Raw genomic sequence first — 15,080 nt, forward strand, 5'->3', positions numbered from 1 at the left:
TTAAAAACGATGAAAACAGTACCAGAATTTTGGTTTGGATCAAAACGTAATTATATTGCATGGGCCTTTATTCCTCCTTATAGAAAATACAAATTAAGGAACCTTCCATTTTGTAGTCAAAATAGCATTTATTTATTGAGAATAGCATTGATTTGTGTCTTAAGTGTTACTGGCATGTGATCTGCCCTCCTGCCTGGTTCGGAGGTTTCCATAAAAGATCTCATAGCATTTCTGCTTTTCTTCCTTTCCTCTATCTACAAACTCTTAGCTTTATTTAACCAGCAGACTTTGTTACGGTCTAAAAGTAATGAAAGATTTTGCTCTATACCTTACTGTAATTTGGTGAAACAGCGAGCAGTTTTCATCCTTGTGTGGCTGCATTGCTGTTGTTCAGTCACTGAGTTGTGTCTGACTCTTTCTGACCCCATGGACTGCTGCATGCCAGACTTCCCTGCCCTTCACCATCTCCCAGAGTTTGCTCAGACTCATGTCAGTTGAGTCGGTGATGCCATCCAACCATCTCATCCTCTCTTGTCCCCTTCTCTTGCCTTCAGTCTTTCCCAGCATCAGGGTCTTTTCTAATGAGTCGGCTCTTCCAGTCAGGTGGCCAGAGTATTGGATCTTCAGCATCAGTCCTTCCAATGAATATTCAGGATTGATTTCCATTAGGATTGACTGGTTTGATCTCCTTGCAGTCCAAGAGACTCCCAAGAGTCTTCTCCAACACAATTCTAAAGCATCAGTTTGTCAGAGCTCAGCCTTCTTCATGGTCCAACTCTCACATCCATACATGACTACTGGAAAAGCCATAGCTTTGAGTAGACGGACCTTTGTTGGCAGAGTAGTGTCTCTACTTTTTAATATGCTGTCTAGGTTTTTCATAGTTTTTCTCCCAAGGATTAAGTGTCTTTTAATTTAATGGCAGCAATCACTATAGCAGGGATTTGGGAGCCCAAGAAAATAAAGTCTCTTACTGTTTCCATTGTTTCCCCATCTATTTGCCATGAGGTGTTAGGACCAGATGCCATGATCTTTGTTTTTTGAATGTTGAGTTTTAAGTCAGCCTTTTCACAATCCTCTTTTACTTTCATCAGGAGGCTCTGTAGTTCTTCATTTTCTGCCATGGGGGTGGTGTCATCTGCGTATCTGTGGTTATTGATATTTCTCCCATCAATCTTGATTCCAGCTTGTGCTTCCTTCATCCAGCCTGGCATTTCGCATGATGTACTCTGCATATAAATTAAATAAGCAGGGTGAAAACATACAGCCTTCATGTACTTCTTTCCCAATTTGGAGTCAGTCTGTTGTTCCATGTTCAGTTCTAACTGTTGCTTCTTGACCTGTATATGTGTTTCTTATATATAGGTCTTGTATTTCCATCTCTTTAAGAATTTTCCACAGTTTGTTGTGATCCACACAGTCAAAGGGTTTTATGTAGTCAATAAAGCAGAAGTAGATATTTTTCTGGAATTCTCTTGCTTTTTCTATGATCTAGTGGATTTTAGCAGTTGATCTCTGGTTCCTGTGCCTTTTCTAAATCCAGCTTGAACATCTGGAAGTTCTCAGTATATGTACTGTTGTTGCCTGGCTTGGAAAATGTTGAGCATTACTTTGCCAGCATGTGAAATGAGTGTAGTTGTGCAGTAGTTTGAGGATTCCTTGGCATTGCCTTTCTTTGGAATTAGAATGAAAACTTACCTTTTCCAGTCCTGTGGCCACTGCTGAGTTTTCCAAATTTGCTGACATATTGAGTACAGCACTTTTGCAGCATCATCTTTCAGGATTTGGAATAGCTCAGCAGTAATTCCATCACCTCCACTAGCTTTGTACATAGTGATGCTTCCTGAGGCCAATTTGACTTCACATTCCAGGATGTCTTGCTATAGGTAAGTAATCACACCATTTTGATTATCTGGGTCATGAAGATCTTTTTTGTACAGTTCTTCTGTGTATTCTTCCCACCTCTTCTTAATATCTTCTGCTTCTGTTAGGCCCATACCATTTCTGTCCTTTATCGAGCCCATCTTTGCATGAAATGTTCCCTTGGTATCTCTAAATTTCTTGAAGATATCTCTAGTCTTTCCCATTCTGTTGTTTTTCTCTATTTCTTTGCATTGATGGCTGAGGAAGGCATTCTTATCTCTCCTTGCTATTCTTTGGAACTCTGCATTCAAATGCTTATATCTTTCCTTTTCTCCTTTGCTTTTCACTTCTCTTCTTTTCACAGCTATTTGTAAGGCCTCCCCAGACAGCCATTTTGCTTTTTTGCATTTCTTTTCCATGGGGAGGGTCTTGATCCCTGTCTCCTGTACAATGTCAAGAACCTCCGTCCATAGTTCATCAGGCACTCTATCTATCAGATCTAGGCCCTTAAATCTATTTCTCACTTCCACTGTATAATCATAAGGATTTGATTTAGGTCATACCTAAATGGTCTAGTGGATTTCTCCACTTTCTTCAGTTTAAGTCTGAATTTGGCAATAAGGAGTTCATGATCTGAGCCACAGTCAGCTCCCAGTCTTGTTTTTGCTAAAAGCCTCGACTGGAGATCCTGTAGAGGAAAATGAGTACCTGAGATACACTCATCTAAAATGCTCTGTATGATTTAGGTTTTCCTGTCTTTTTTAACAGTTTTCCAAAAGTCATTTTTTCTCTCCCAGACTTAACCCTAGTATACCATTAATAGGCTCTTCGCACTTTCCTTTAAGCCCTTCTTAGGGAAAAACTTTTCTTGGGAGAATCAGTTGTGATCATTTGACAAAGGTGAACAGAAAGCTCTGTTTATTTGATTTAAAGCCTAAGGTCTGCTTTCTTAGATTTTTCTTCAATATCCTCTCTACTTCAATATCTTGTTTCTGTACAACTGACAAACAGCACCTGGGTCAGAATGTAAAGAAATTTGGTTTTAACCTAGACAGGGAAGAAGATAATCAGGTAACAGCTTCACAGCTTCTTGAGCTGAAACTTACTACATCATTTCGAGGAAATATGTATTTTGTCTTGAAGAGACCAGAAATTCATCTTCCTTTCACACAGCCTCAGAAAAGTTAGCTGTTCCTCTGTTAAATTTTAGTTCAGTCATAGTCGAATTAATTAACTAACCACATTAAGACAGATCAGAGAACTCTTCTGTGGAGAAATCAGAGCCAATAGAATTAATTCTCTTCAAGTGGAATGTTTCTGGGAGTTATTTTATATTGTCTCTTTTAGGATGGTCTCTTGTTCAAGTCGATTGGAAAAATCTAGAGTGGTATTTAGGTCTGCGTTATGGGTTAGGGTGTAGATACTAGATCTCTTGAATCACTTAGGTGGGGAGATGTTGGAGAGGGGAGAAATGTTCAGACACTAGAAAGGACGACATCCAAGAGATGAAAAATACTTAATGTTACATCTCAGAAACAGAAACAGCATGCTACATGGAAGCCGTCTTTAAAAAAAAAAAAAAAAAAAAATTAAGTTCTTGAATCTGGAGGAAGATTACTGCTTTTTTGTATTACAGGAACTACCTTCTGTTGAAGAACTCACTATTGTTCTGCCTGAAGATATTGAATTAAAGCCTCTTGGGATGGTTTCAAGTATTATTGAACAATTAGGTATGTATATATTTTTATTAATAATTATAATTTATATGCAAGCATATACTAATAATCAAAGACTTATGGTTAGGGAATTTTCTCCAAAATATATAATAATACTTCATTTTATAGCTGTTAGGTTTGAACAGATAAATTCAGTTTTTACTTACACCAAGTGAAAGTGAAGTTGCTCAGTTGTGTCCTACTCTTTGTGACCCCATAGACTGTAGCCTACCAGGCTCCTCTGTCCATGGGATTTTCCAGGCAATAGTACTGAAGTGGATTGCCTTTTCCTTCTCCAGGGGATCTTCCCAACCCAGGGCTCGAACCCAGGTCTCCTGCATTGTAGACAGACGCTTTATCATCTGAGCCACCAGGGAAGTAGTACATAAATACAATGTCTTTTTAAAAATTTAAAGTGTGCTTTTACTGACATAGAAATTTCTCCAAAATTTATTTGAATGATACATGTGTTTTCTGTTGCTGTTAAGTTACTACAAATTTAGTGGTTTAAAACAACACATTTATTACTTTATAGTACTGTGGGCCGGAAGTATGATAGGTCCCACTGGCTAAAATCAAGGGGTCCTTCAGGCCCAAGTTGCTCTCTGGAGGCTCTGAAGGATAATGCATTTCTTGACCTTTTCCAGTATCTGAAGGTCTCTCATATTCCTTTGCGCATGGCCCCCTCCCTTCATTTTCAAAATCCATAATGTAGCTTCTCTCTGACCTTCTCTATCATCACATCCCCCTCTGATGGATCACCACAGACTGGGAAGATTCTCTGCTTCTAAGGACTCCTTAGATTGTGTCTACCCACTGTTAACCAGGGAAATTTTGTACTGCAAGGTGCTTAGCCTTATTCTTATCAGCAAAGTCTCTCTTCTTAATATAAAATATGATTCACAGGTTCAGGGATTTGTGTGTGTGGATATCTTTTTTTGGGGGTAGAGAGCTGTTACTCTGCCTACTGCCTTTGATTTTATCTTACAAACAAGTAAATTAGAAAGTTCTATGATTTAATACTGACATTAATACCATGAAATATGAACCCATTGGAGTATATGAGAACTAAATTTTACAGATTTCTTTTAGCCCTAAGATATGATGTCAGTACAGGAGAGACTTTGAAATTAATTTTGCTACTATTAACTCTAGTAAGCGACACCAAAAATTAGGACTGCAAGTTGACAAAGACATAGGATTTTTGAACTGAGAAAAAGGCCTAAATGGTCCACCAGTCCATAGTTTATGACTTAAGGGACATAGAAGAATTTGAGTCACTTGCTCCTATGATCTGTTGTATAATCAATCAGTGGTAGAAATGAAAATTTATGTTTTGATCTTTTTATTTATTTTTAACACGAAAAACATTTTGTACTGGGGTATAGCCAGTTAACAGTGTTCTAGTACTTTCAGGTGAACAGGGAAGGGACTCAGCCATTCATATACCTGTATCCATTCTCCCCCAAACCCCACTCCCACCCAGGCTGCCACATAACATTGAGCAGAGTTCCATGTGCTCTGCAGTAGATCTTTGTTATTCATTTTAAACAGAGCAGTATGTACATGACCTTCCCAAAGTCCCTAACTATCCCTTCTCCCCAGGCAATCAGAAGTTTGTTTTCTAAGTCTGTAAGTCTCTTTCTGTTTTATAAGTAAGTTTATTTGTATTATTTCTTTTAAATTCCTCATATAAGGGATGTCATATATTTCTCCTTCTCTGTCTGACTTCACTCAGTATGACACTCTCTAGGTCCATCCTAGTTGCTGCAAATGACATTATTTGATTCTTTTTAATGGTTGAGTAATACTCCATTGAATATATGTACCACATCTTTATTCATTCCTCTGTGAATGAACATTTAGGTTGCTTCCATGTCTTGGCTTTTGTAAACAGTGCTGCAGTGAACACTGGGATGCATGCATCTTTTTGGGCCATGTATTTCTCTGGATATAGGCCCAGGAGTGGAATTGCAGAATCATTGAAACCATGATTAAAAACCTTTCAACAAACAAAAGTCCAGGACATGACAGCTTCACAGGTGAATTTTATCAAACATTGAGAGAAGAGTTAAAACATCTATCCTTCTGAAACTGTTGTTTTCATCTTTTCTTTAAATTGTCTTACCACTATTTTAAAAAATAAGTCTTACTTACAATTTGGCAGTTTATTAATGAAAATTCCAATTAAACCTTTTTATAAAAATCATAATTACTAAAACTTGACAGGATTCTTGAGTCATTACATTTACTATCTTATGGTATTTAATAATATGCAAAAATAAATCAGAGAGGTAATTTCTTGATTATATAGTATGAGTCAACTGTTTATTGGACTTGATGTGTATAGAAAACGTTTAGGTCATAATGTTCATTCTCAAGGGAAAGAAAAGTAAATTATGTGATACATATGAAATAATGCTTTTAAAAGATACTATTTTGACTAACACATCCTAATAGACTAACAAAATTCTCAACCTGCTGGGAATAAAGATTAATGAATCAAACAGAGCATGTGCTGCTATTGAACATGCTTGTTACACACTCTGTTTTGAAACTTGAAACATGTAACATTATTTAGACCTTTTACAAAAAAGAAAATAACATTAAATATCAGTCAGCTAGGTTGTGGTGATAGTTCTGTGTGGGTTTCACCATACGATCATGTTAAAATCTCTTATGTACTCTTTTCTTCAGTTCACAGTCTCAGTCGTGTCTGACTCTCTGTGACCTCATGGACTGCAGCACACGAGGCGTCCCTGTCCATCACCAACTGCTGGAGCTTACTCAAACCAATGTCCATTGAGTTGGTGATGCCATCCAACCGTCTCATCCTCTGTTGTCCCCTTCTCCTCCTGCCCTCAATCTTTCCCAGCATCAGGGTCTTTTCCAATGAGTCAGTTCTTCGCATGAGGTGGCCAAAGTATCAGAGTTTCAGCTTCAACATCAGTCCTTTCAATGAACATCCAGGACTCATTTCCTTTAGGATGGACTGGTTGGATCTCCTTGCAGTCCAAGGGACTCTCAAGAGTCTTCTCGAACAACACAGTTCAGAAGCATCAATTCTTCGGCACTCAGCTTTCTTCAAGTCCAACTCTCACATCCATACATGACCACTGGAAAAACCATAGCCTTGACTAGACAGACCTTTGTTGGTAAAGTAATGTTTCTGCTTTTGAATATGCTGTCTAGGATGGTCATAACTTTTCTTCTAAGGAGTAAGTGTCTTTTAATTTAATGGCTGCAGTCACCATCTGCAGTGATTTTTGGAGCCCTCCAAAATAAAGTCTATCACTGTTTCCATTGTTTCCCCATCTATTTGCCATGAAGTGATGGGACCAGATGCCATGATCTTCGTTTTTTGAATGTTGAGCTTTAAGCCAACTTTTTCTCTCCTCTTACTTTCATCAAGAGGCTCTTCTTTGCTTTCTGCCATAAGCGTGATGTCATCTGCCTAGCCAAGGTTATTGATATTTCTCCCGGCAATCTTGATTCCAGCTTGTGCTCCATCCAGCCCAACATTTCTCATGATGTACTCTGCATATAAGTAAAATAAGCAGAGTGGCAATATAAAGCCTTGATGTACTTTTCTGATTTGGAACCAGTCTGTTGTTCCATGTCCAGTTCTAACTGTTGCTTCTTGACTTGCATACAGATTTCTCAGAAGACAGGTCAGGTGGTCTGGTATTCCCATCTCTCTAAGAATTTTCCACAGTTTTTTGTGATCCACACAGTCAAAGGCTTTTATGTAGTCAATAAAGCAGAAGATGTTTTTCTGCAATTCTCTTTCTTTTTCGATGATCCAGCAGATGTTGCCAATTTGATCTCTGGTTCCTCTGCCTTTTCCAAACCAGCTTGAACATCTGAAAGTTCATGGTTCATGTACTGTTGAAGCCTGGCTTTGGGACTTTTGAGCATTACTTTGCTAGTGTGTGAGATGAGTGCAATTGTGTGGTAGTGTGAATATTCTTTGGCATTGCTGTTCTTTTGGATTGGAATGAAAACTTACCTTCTTCAGTCCTGTGGCCACTGCTGAGTTGTCCAAATTTGCTGGCATATTGAGTGCAGCACTTTGACAGCATCATTTTTAAGGATTTGAAATAGCTCAAATGGAGTTCCATCACCTCCACTAGCTTTGTTTGTAGTGATGGTTCCTAAGGCCCATTTAACTTCACCTTCCAGGATGTCTAGCTCTAGGTGAGTGTTCACACCAACATAGTTATCTGGGTCATGAAGAATTTTTTATACAGTTCTTCTGTGTATTCTTGCCACCTCGTCTTTGTATCTTCTGCTTCTGTTAGGTCCATACCATTTCTGTCGTTTATTGTGCCCATCTTTGCATGAAATGTTCCCTTGGTATCTCCTGTTTTCTTCAAGAGATCTCTAGCCTTTCCCATTTTATTGTTTTCTTCTATTTCTTTGCATTGATCACTGAGAAAGGCTTTCTTATCTCTACTTGCTATTCTTTGGAACTCTGCATTCAAATGGATATATCTTTCCTTTTCTCCTTTGCCTTTCACATCTTTTATTTTCTCAGCTATTTGTAAGCCTGTTAGGACAACCATTTTGCCTTTTTGCATTTCTGTTTTTGGGGTTGGACTTGATCATTGCGTCCTGTGCAATGTCACGAACCTCCATCCATAGTTCTTCATATCAAATGTGAGGATTTTGAATTAGTTTTTAATTTTCATGTAATTTGACCCTGGGAAATTCTGTAATTATTCAGTATTATTATCAGTCTTTGTCATCTTTATTCCAAAAGCAGATCTAGCTCAAAAATTGTTGCCCGTTCCTTAGTGCATGTTCCAACTTAGAACTAGTAAATCTTGAAATTAATTGGGATACAATTGAAATCCTTGAAGGGATTTTATTTTTTTAATTTTTATTTATTTTTTTAATATATTTTATTTCATTTTTTAACTTTACAATATTGTATTGGTTTTGCATATATCAACATGAGTCCTCCACAGGTATACACGTGTTCCCCATCCTGAACCCTCCTCCTCCCACTTCCCTCCCCGTAGCATCCCTCTGGGTCATCCTAGTGCACCAGCCCCAAGCATCCAGTATCATGCATCGAACCTGGACTGGCGACTCGTTTCATATATGATATTATACATGTTTTTCAATGCCATTCTCCCAAATCATCCCACCCTTTCCCTCTCCCATAGAGTCCAAAAGACTGTTCTATACATCAGTGTCTCTTCTGCTGTCTCGTATACAGGGTTATTGTTTCTATCTTTCTAAATTCCATATATGTGCGTTAGTATACTGTATTGGTGTTTTTCTTCCTGGCTTACTTCACTCTGGATAATAGGCTCCAGTTTCATCCACCTCATTAGAACTGATTCAAATGTATTCTTTTTAATGGCTGAAGTAATACTCCATTGTGTATATGTACCACAGCTTTCTTATCCACTCATCTGCTGATGGACATCTAGGTTGCTTCCATGTCCTGGCTGTTACAAACAGTGCTGCGATGAACATTGGGGTACACGTGTCTCTTTCAATTCTGGTTTCCTCAGTGTGTATGCCCAGCAGTGGGATTGCTGGGTCATACGGCAGTTCTATTTCCAGTTTTTTAAGGAATCTCCACACTGTTCTCCATAGTGGCTGTACTAGTTTGCATTCCCACCAAGAGTGTAAGAGGGTTCCCTTTTCTCCACATCCTCTCCAGCATTTATTGCTTGTAGACTTTTGGATCGCAGCCATTCTGAATGGTGTTAAATGGTACCTCATTGTGGTTTTGATTTGCATTTCTCTGATAATGAGTGATGTTGAGCATCTTTTCATGTATTTGTTAGCCATCTGTATGTTTTCTTTGGAGAAATGTCTAGTTCTTTGGCCCATTTTTTGATTGGGTCATTTATTTTTCTGGAATTGAGCTGTAGGAGTTGCTTGTATATTTTTGAGATTAGTTGTTTGTCAGTTGCTTCATTTGCTATTATTTTCTCCCATTCTGAAGACTGTCTTTTCACCTTGCTAATAGTTTCCTTTGTTGTGCAGAAGCTTTTAAGTTTAATTAGGTCCCATTTGTTTATTTTTGCTTTTATTTCCAATATTCTGGGAGGTGGGTCATAGAGGATCCTGCTGTGATGTATGTCAGAGAGTGTTTTGCCTATGTTCTCTAGGAGTTTTATAGTTTCTGGTCTTATGTTTAGATCTTTAATCCACTTGGAGTTTATTTTTGTGTATGGTGTTAGAAAGTGTTCTAGTTTCATTCTTTTACAAGTGGTTGACCAGTTTTCCCAGCACCACTTGTTAAAGAGATTGTCTTTAATCCATTGTATATTCTTGCCTCCTTTGTCAAAGATAAGGTGTCCATATGTGCGTGGATTTACCTCTGGGCTTTCTATTTTGTTCCATTGATCTATATTTCTGTCTTTGTCCCAGTACTGTACTGTCTTGATGACAGTGGCTTTGTAGTAGAGCCTGAAGTCAGGCAGATTGATTCCTCCAGTTCCATTCTTCTTTCTCAACATTGCTTTGGCTATTCTTGTATTTCCATACAAATTGTGAAATTATTTGTTCTAGCTCTGTGAAGAATACCATTGGTAGCTTGATAGGGATTGCATTGAATCTATAAATTGCTTTGGGTAGTATACTCATTTTCACTATATTGATTCTTCTAATCCATGAACATGGTATATTTCTCCATCTATTAGTGTCCTCTTTAATTTCTTTCACCAGTGTTTTATAGTTTTCTATATATAGGTCTTTAGTTTCTTTAGGTAGATATATTCCTAAGTATTTTATTCTCTTCATTGCAATGGTGAATGGAATTGTTTCCTTAATTTCTCTTTCTGTTTTCTCATTATTAGTGTATAGGAATGCAAGGGATTTCTGTTTCCTTAATTTCTCTTTCTATTTTCTCATTATTAGTGTATAGGAATACAAGGGATTTCTGTATGTTAATTTTATATCCTGCAACTTTACTATATTCATTGATTAGTTCTAGTAATTTTCTGGTGGATTCTTTAGGGTTTTCTATGTAGAGGATCATGTCATCTGCAAACAGTGAGAGTTTTACTTCTTCTTTTCCAATTTGAACTTTTTTATTTCTTTTTCTGCTCTGATTGCTGTGGCCAGAACTTCCAAAACTATGTTGAATAGTAATGGTGAAAGTGGGCACCCTTGTCTTTTCCTGACTTTAGGGGAAATGCTTTCAATTTTTCACCATTGAGGATAGTGTTTTCTGTGGGTTTGTCATATATAGCTTTTATTAGTTGAGGTATGTTGCTTCTATTCCTGCTTTCTGGAGAGTTTTTATCATAAATGGATATTGAATTTTGTCAAAGGCTTTCTCTGCATCTATTGAGATCATCATATGGCTTTTATTTTTCAATTTGTTAATGTGGTGTATTACATTGATTGATTTGCAAATATTGAAGAATCCTTTCATCCCTGGGATAAAGCCCACTTGGTCATGGTGTATGATCTTTTTAATGTATTGTTGGATTCTGATTGCTAGAATTTTGTTACGGATTTTTGCATCTATGTTCATCAGTGATATTGACCTGTAGTTTTCTTTATTTGTGGCATCTTTGTCAGGTTTTGGTACTAGGGTGATGGTGGCCTCATAGAATGAGTTTGGAAGTTTACCTTCCTCTGCAGTTTTCTGGAAGAGTTTGAGTAGGCTAGGTGTTAGCTCTTCTCTAAATTTTTGGTAGAATTCAGCTGTGAAGCCGTCTGCACCTGGGCTTTGGTTTGCTGGAAGATTTTTGATTACAGTTTCAATTTCCGTGCTTGTGATGGGTCTGTTAAGATTTTGTATTTCTTCCTGGTCCAGTTTTGGAAAGTTGTACTTTCTAAGAATTTGTCCATTTCTTCCACATTGTCCATTTTATTGGTACATAATTGCTGATAGTAGTCTCTTATGATCCTTTGTATTTCTGTGTTGTCTCTTGTGATCTCTCCATTTTCATTTCTAATTTTATTGATTTGATTTTTCTCCCTTTGTTTCTTGATGAGTCTGGCTAATGGTTTGTCTATTTTATTTATCCTTTCAAATAACCAGCTTTTGGCTTTGTTGATTTTTGCTGTGGTCTCTTTTGTTTCTTTTGCTTTTATTTCTGCCCTAATTCTTAAGACTTTGTTTCTTCTACTAACCCTGTGGTTCTTCATTTCTTCCTTTTGTAGTTGCTTTAGGTGTAGAGTTAGGTTATTTATTTGACTTTTTTCTTGTTTCTTGAGGTATGCCTGTATTGCTATGAACTTTCCCCTTAGGGCTGCTTTTACAGTGTCCCACGGGTTTTGGGTTGTTGTGTTTTCATTTTCATTCGTTTCTATGCAAATTTTGATTTCTTTTTTGATTTCTTCTGTGATTATTATTAAGCAGCGTGTTGTTCAGCCTCCATATGTTGGAAATTTTAATAGTTTTTCTCCTGTAATTGAGATCTAATCTTACTGCATTGTGGTCAGAAAAGACGCTTGGAATGATTTCAATTTTTTTGAATTTACCAAGGCTAGATTTATGGCCCAGGATGTGATCTATCCTGGAGAAGGTTCCGTGTGTGCTTGAGAAAAAGGTGAAATTCATTGTTTTGGGGTGAAATGTCCTATAGATATCAATTAAGTCTAACTGGTCTATTGTATTATTTAAAGTTTGTGTTTCCTTGTTAATTTTCTGTTTAGTTATCTATCCATAGTTGTGAGTGGGGTATTAAAGTCTCCCACTATTATTGTGTTACTGTTAATTTCCCCTTATATACTTGTTAGCATTTGTCTTACATATCACAGTGCTCCTATGTTGGGTGCATATATATTTATGATTGTTATATCTTCTTCTTGGATTGATTCTTTGATCATTATGTAGTGACCTTTTTGTCTCTTTTCACAGCCTTTCTTTTAAAGTCTATTTTATTTGATATGAGTATTGCTACTCCTGCTTTTTTTTGGTCTCTATTTTCATTGAAAATCTTTTTCCAGCCCTTCACTTTCAGTCTGTATGTGTCCTCTGTTTTCAGGTGGGTCCCCTGTAGACAACATATATAGGGGTCTTGTTTTTGTATCCATTCAGCCAGTCTTTGTCTTTTGGTTGGGGCATTCAACCCATTTACGTTTAAGGTAATTATTGATAAGTATGATCCCGTTGCCATTTACTTTATTGTTTTGGGTTTGAGTTTATACACCTTTTTGTGTTTCCTGTCTAGAGAATATCCTTTAGTATTTGTTGGAGAGCTGGTTTGGTGGTGCTGAATTCTCTCAGCTTTTGCTTGTCTGTAAAGCTTTTGATTTCTCCTTCATATTTGAATGAGATCCTTGCTGGGTACAATAATCTGGGCTGTAGGTTATTTTCTTTCATCACTTTAAGTATGTCTTGCCATTCCCTCCTGGCTTGAAGAGTTTCTATTGAAAGATCAGCTGTTATCCTTATGGGAATTCCCTTGTGTGATATTTGTTGTTTTTCCCTTGCTGGTTTTAATATTGGTTCTTTGTGTTTGATCTTTGTTAATTTGATTAATATGTGTCTTGGGGTGTTTCACCTTGGGTTTATCCTGTTTGGGACTCTCTGGGTGTCTTGGACTTGGGTGATTATTTCCTTCCCCATTTTAGGGAAGTTTTCAACTATTATCTCCTCAAGTATTTTCTCATGGTCTTTCTATTTGTCTTCTTCTTCTGGGACTCCTATGATTCGAATGTTGTGGTGTTTAATGTTGTCCTGGAGGTCTCTGAGATTGTCCTCATTTCTTTTAATTCGTTTTTCTTTTTTCTTCTCTGATTCATTTATTTCTACCATTCTATCTTCTAATTCACTAATCCTATCTTCTGCCTCTATTATTTTACTATTTGTTGCCTCCAGAGTGTTTTTGATCTCATTTATTGCATTATTCATTATATATTGACTCTATTTTATTTCTTCTAGGTCCTTGTTAAACCTTTCTTGCATCTTCTCAATCCTTGTCTCCAGGCTATTTATCTGTGATTCCATTTTGATTTCAAGATTTTGGATCATTTTCACTATCATTATTTGGAATTCTTTATCAGGTAGATTCCCTATCTCTTCCTCTTTTATTTGGTTTGGTGGGCATTTATACTGTTCCTTTACCTGCTGGGTATTCCTCTGTCTCTTCATCTTGTTTATATTGCTGAGTTTGGGGTGTCCTTTCTGTATTCTGGCAGTTTGTGGAGTTCTCTTTATTGTGGCGTTTCCTCGCTGTGGGTGGGTTTGTACAGGTGGCTTGTCAAGGTTTCCTGGTTAGGGAAGCTTGTGTCAGTGTTCTGATGGGTGGAGCTGGATTTCTTCTCTCTGGAGTGCAATGAAGTGTCGAGTAATGAGTTATGAGATGTCTATGGTTTTGTAGTAACTTTGGGCAGCCTGTATATTGGAGCTCAGGGCTGTGTTCCTGAGTTGCTGGAGAATTTGCGTGGTATGTCTTGCTCTGGAACTTGTTGGCCCTTGGGTGGTGCTTGGTTTTGGTGTAGGTATGGAGGTGTTTGATGAACTCCTGTCAATTAATGTTCCCTGGAGTCAAGAGTTCCCTGGAGTCAGGGTTTGGACTTAAGCCTCCTGCTTCCGGTTTTCAGTCTTATTTTTACAGTAGTCTCAGAATTTCTCCTTCTATACAGTACCATTGATAAAACATCTAGGTTAAAGATGAAAAGTTTCTCCACAGTGAGGAACACCCAGAAAGGTTCACAGAGTTACATGAGGAAGAGAAGAGGGAGGAGGGAGTTAGAGGTGACCCGAACAAGGTGAGGTGGAATCAATAGAGGAGAGAGCAGGCTAGCCAGTAATCACTTCCTTATGTGCACTCCACAACTGGACCACTCAGAGATGTTCACGGAGTTATACAGAGAATAGAGGAGGGAGGAAGGAGACAGAGGTGGCCAGGAGGATAAAAGGGGGGGATGAAAATGAGAGAGACAGATCCAGCCAGAAATCAGTTCCCTAAGTGTTCTCCACCATCTGGAACACACAGAAATTCACAGAGTTGGGTAGAGCAGAGAGGGGTTAGGCAGGAGACACAGGCAACCTGGTGGAGAAAAAGGAGAGTCCAGAGGGGGAGAGAGCAGTCAAGCCAGTAAATCTTGCTCCCAAGTAAAAATGGGTACTGAAGATTGGGTTCATAAAGTTACAAAATTGATAACAAATACCAAAAAGCAAATTAAAAATCTACAGTAGAGTGTGGAATTTCAAATATACAATGTTAAAGAACAGAAGAAAAAGAAAGAGAGAAAAAAAAAAAGTCACAAAAATGATAAAGAAAATATAGGTACAAAATTGATAACAAATGCCAAAAAGCAAAAATTAAAAATCTAGAGTAGAGTTTGGAATTTCAAAAATACAATGTTAAAGAAAAGAAGAAAAAAAATTAATAAAAGAAAAAAAAGTCACAGAAATTATTAAAAAAATAGGTACAAAATTGATAACAAATACCAAAAAGCAGAAATTAAAAATCTAGAGTATAGTGTGAAATTTCAGAAATACAATGTTAAAGAAAAGAACAAGAAAAAGAGAAAAAAAAAGTCACAAAAATTATTAAAAAAAATATAGGTACA

General features: G+C 37.4%; 1 protein-coding gene across 2 annotated transcripts in view; it reads left to right on the forward strand.

Moving 5' to 3' along the window:
* NAF1 (nuclear assembly factor 1 ribonucleoprotein) overlaps positions 1-15,080 on the forward strand; it is a 51,071-nt gene that overhangs the window by 16,192 nt on the left and 19,799 nt on the right. For both annotated transcript variants that reach the window (XM_055587574.1, XM_055587575.1), the window contains exon 3: positions 3,500-3,593. In XM_055587574.1, coding sequence (XP_055443549.1) covers positions 3,500-3,593 — 94 coding nt within the window. The remainder of the gene's footprint in view (positions 1-3,499; positions 3,594-15,080) is intronic.

This window comes from Bubalus kerabau, chromosome 7, assembly GCF_029407905.1.
Source record: "Bubalus kerabau isolate K-KA32 ecotype Philippines breed swamp buffalo chromosome 7, PCC_UOA_SB_1v2, whole genome shotgun sequence".
Lineage (NCBI taxonomy): Eukaryota > Metazoa > Chordata > Mammalia > Artiodactyla > Bovidae > Bubalus > Bubalus kerabau.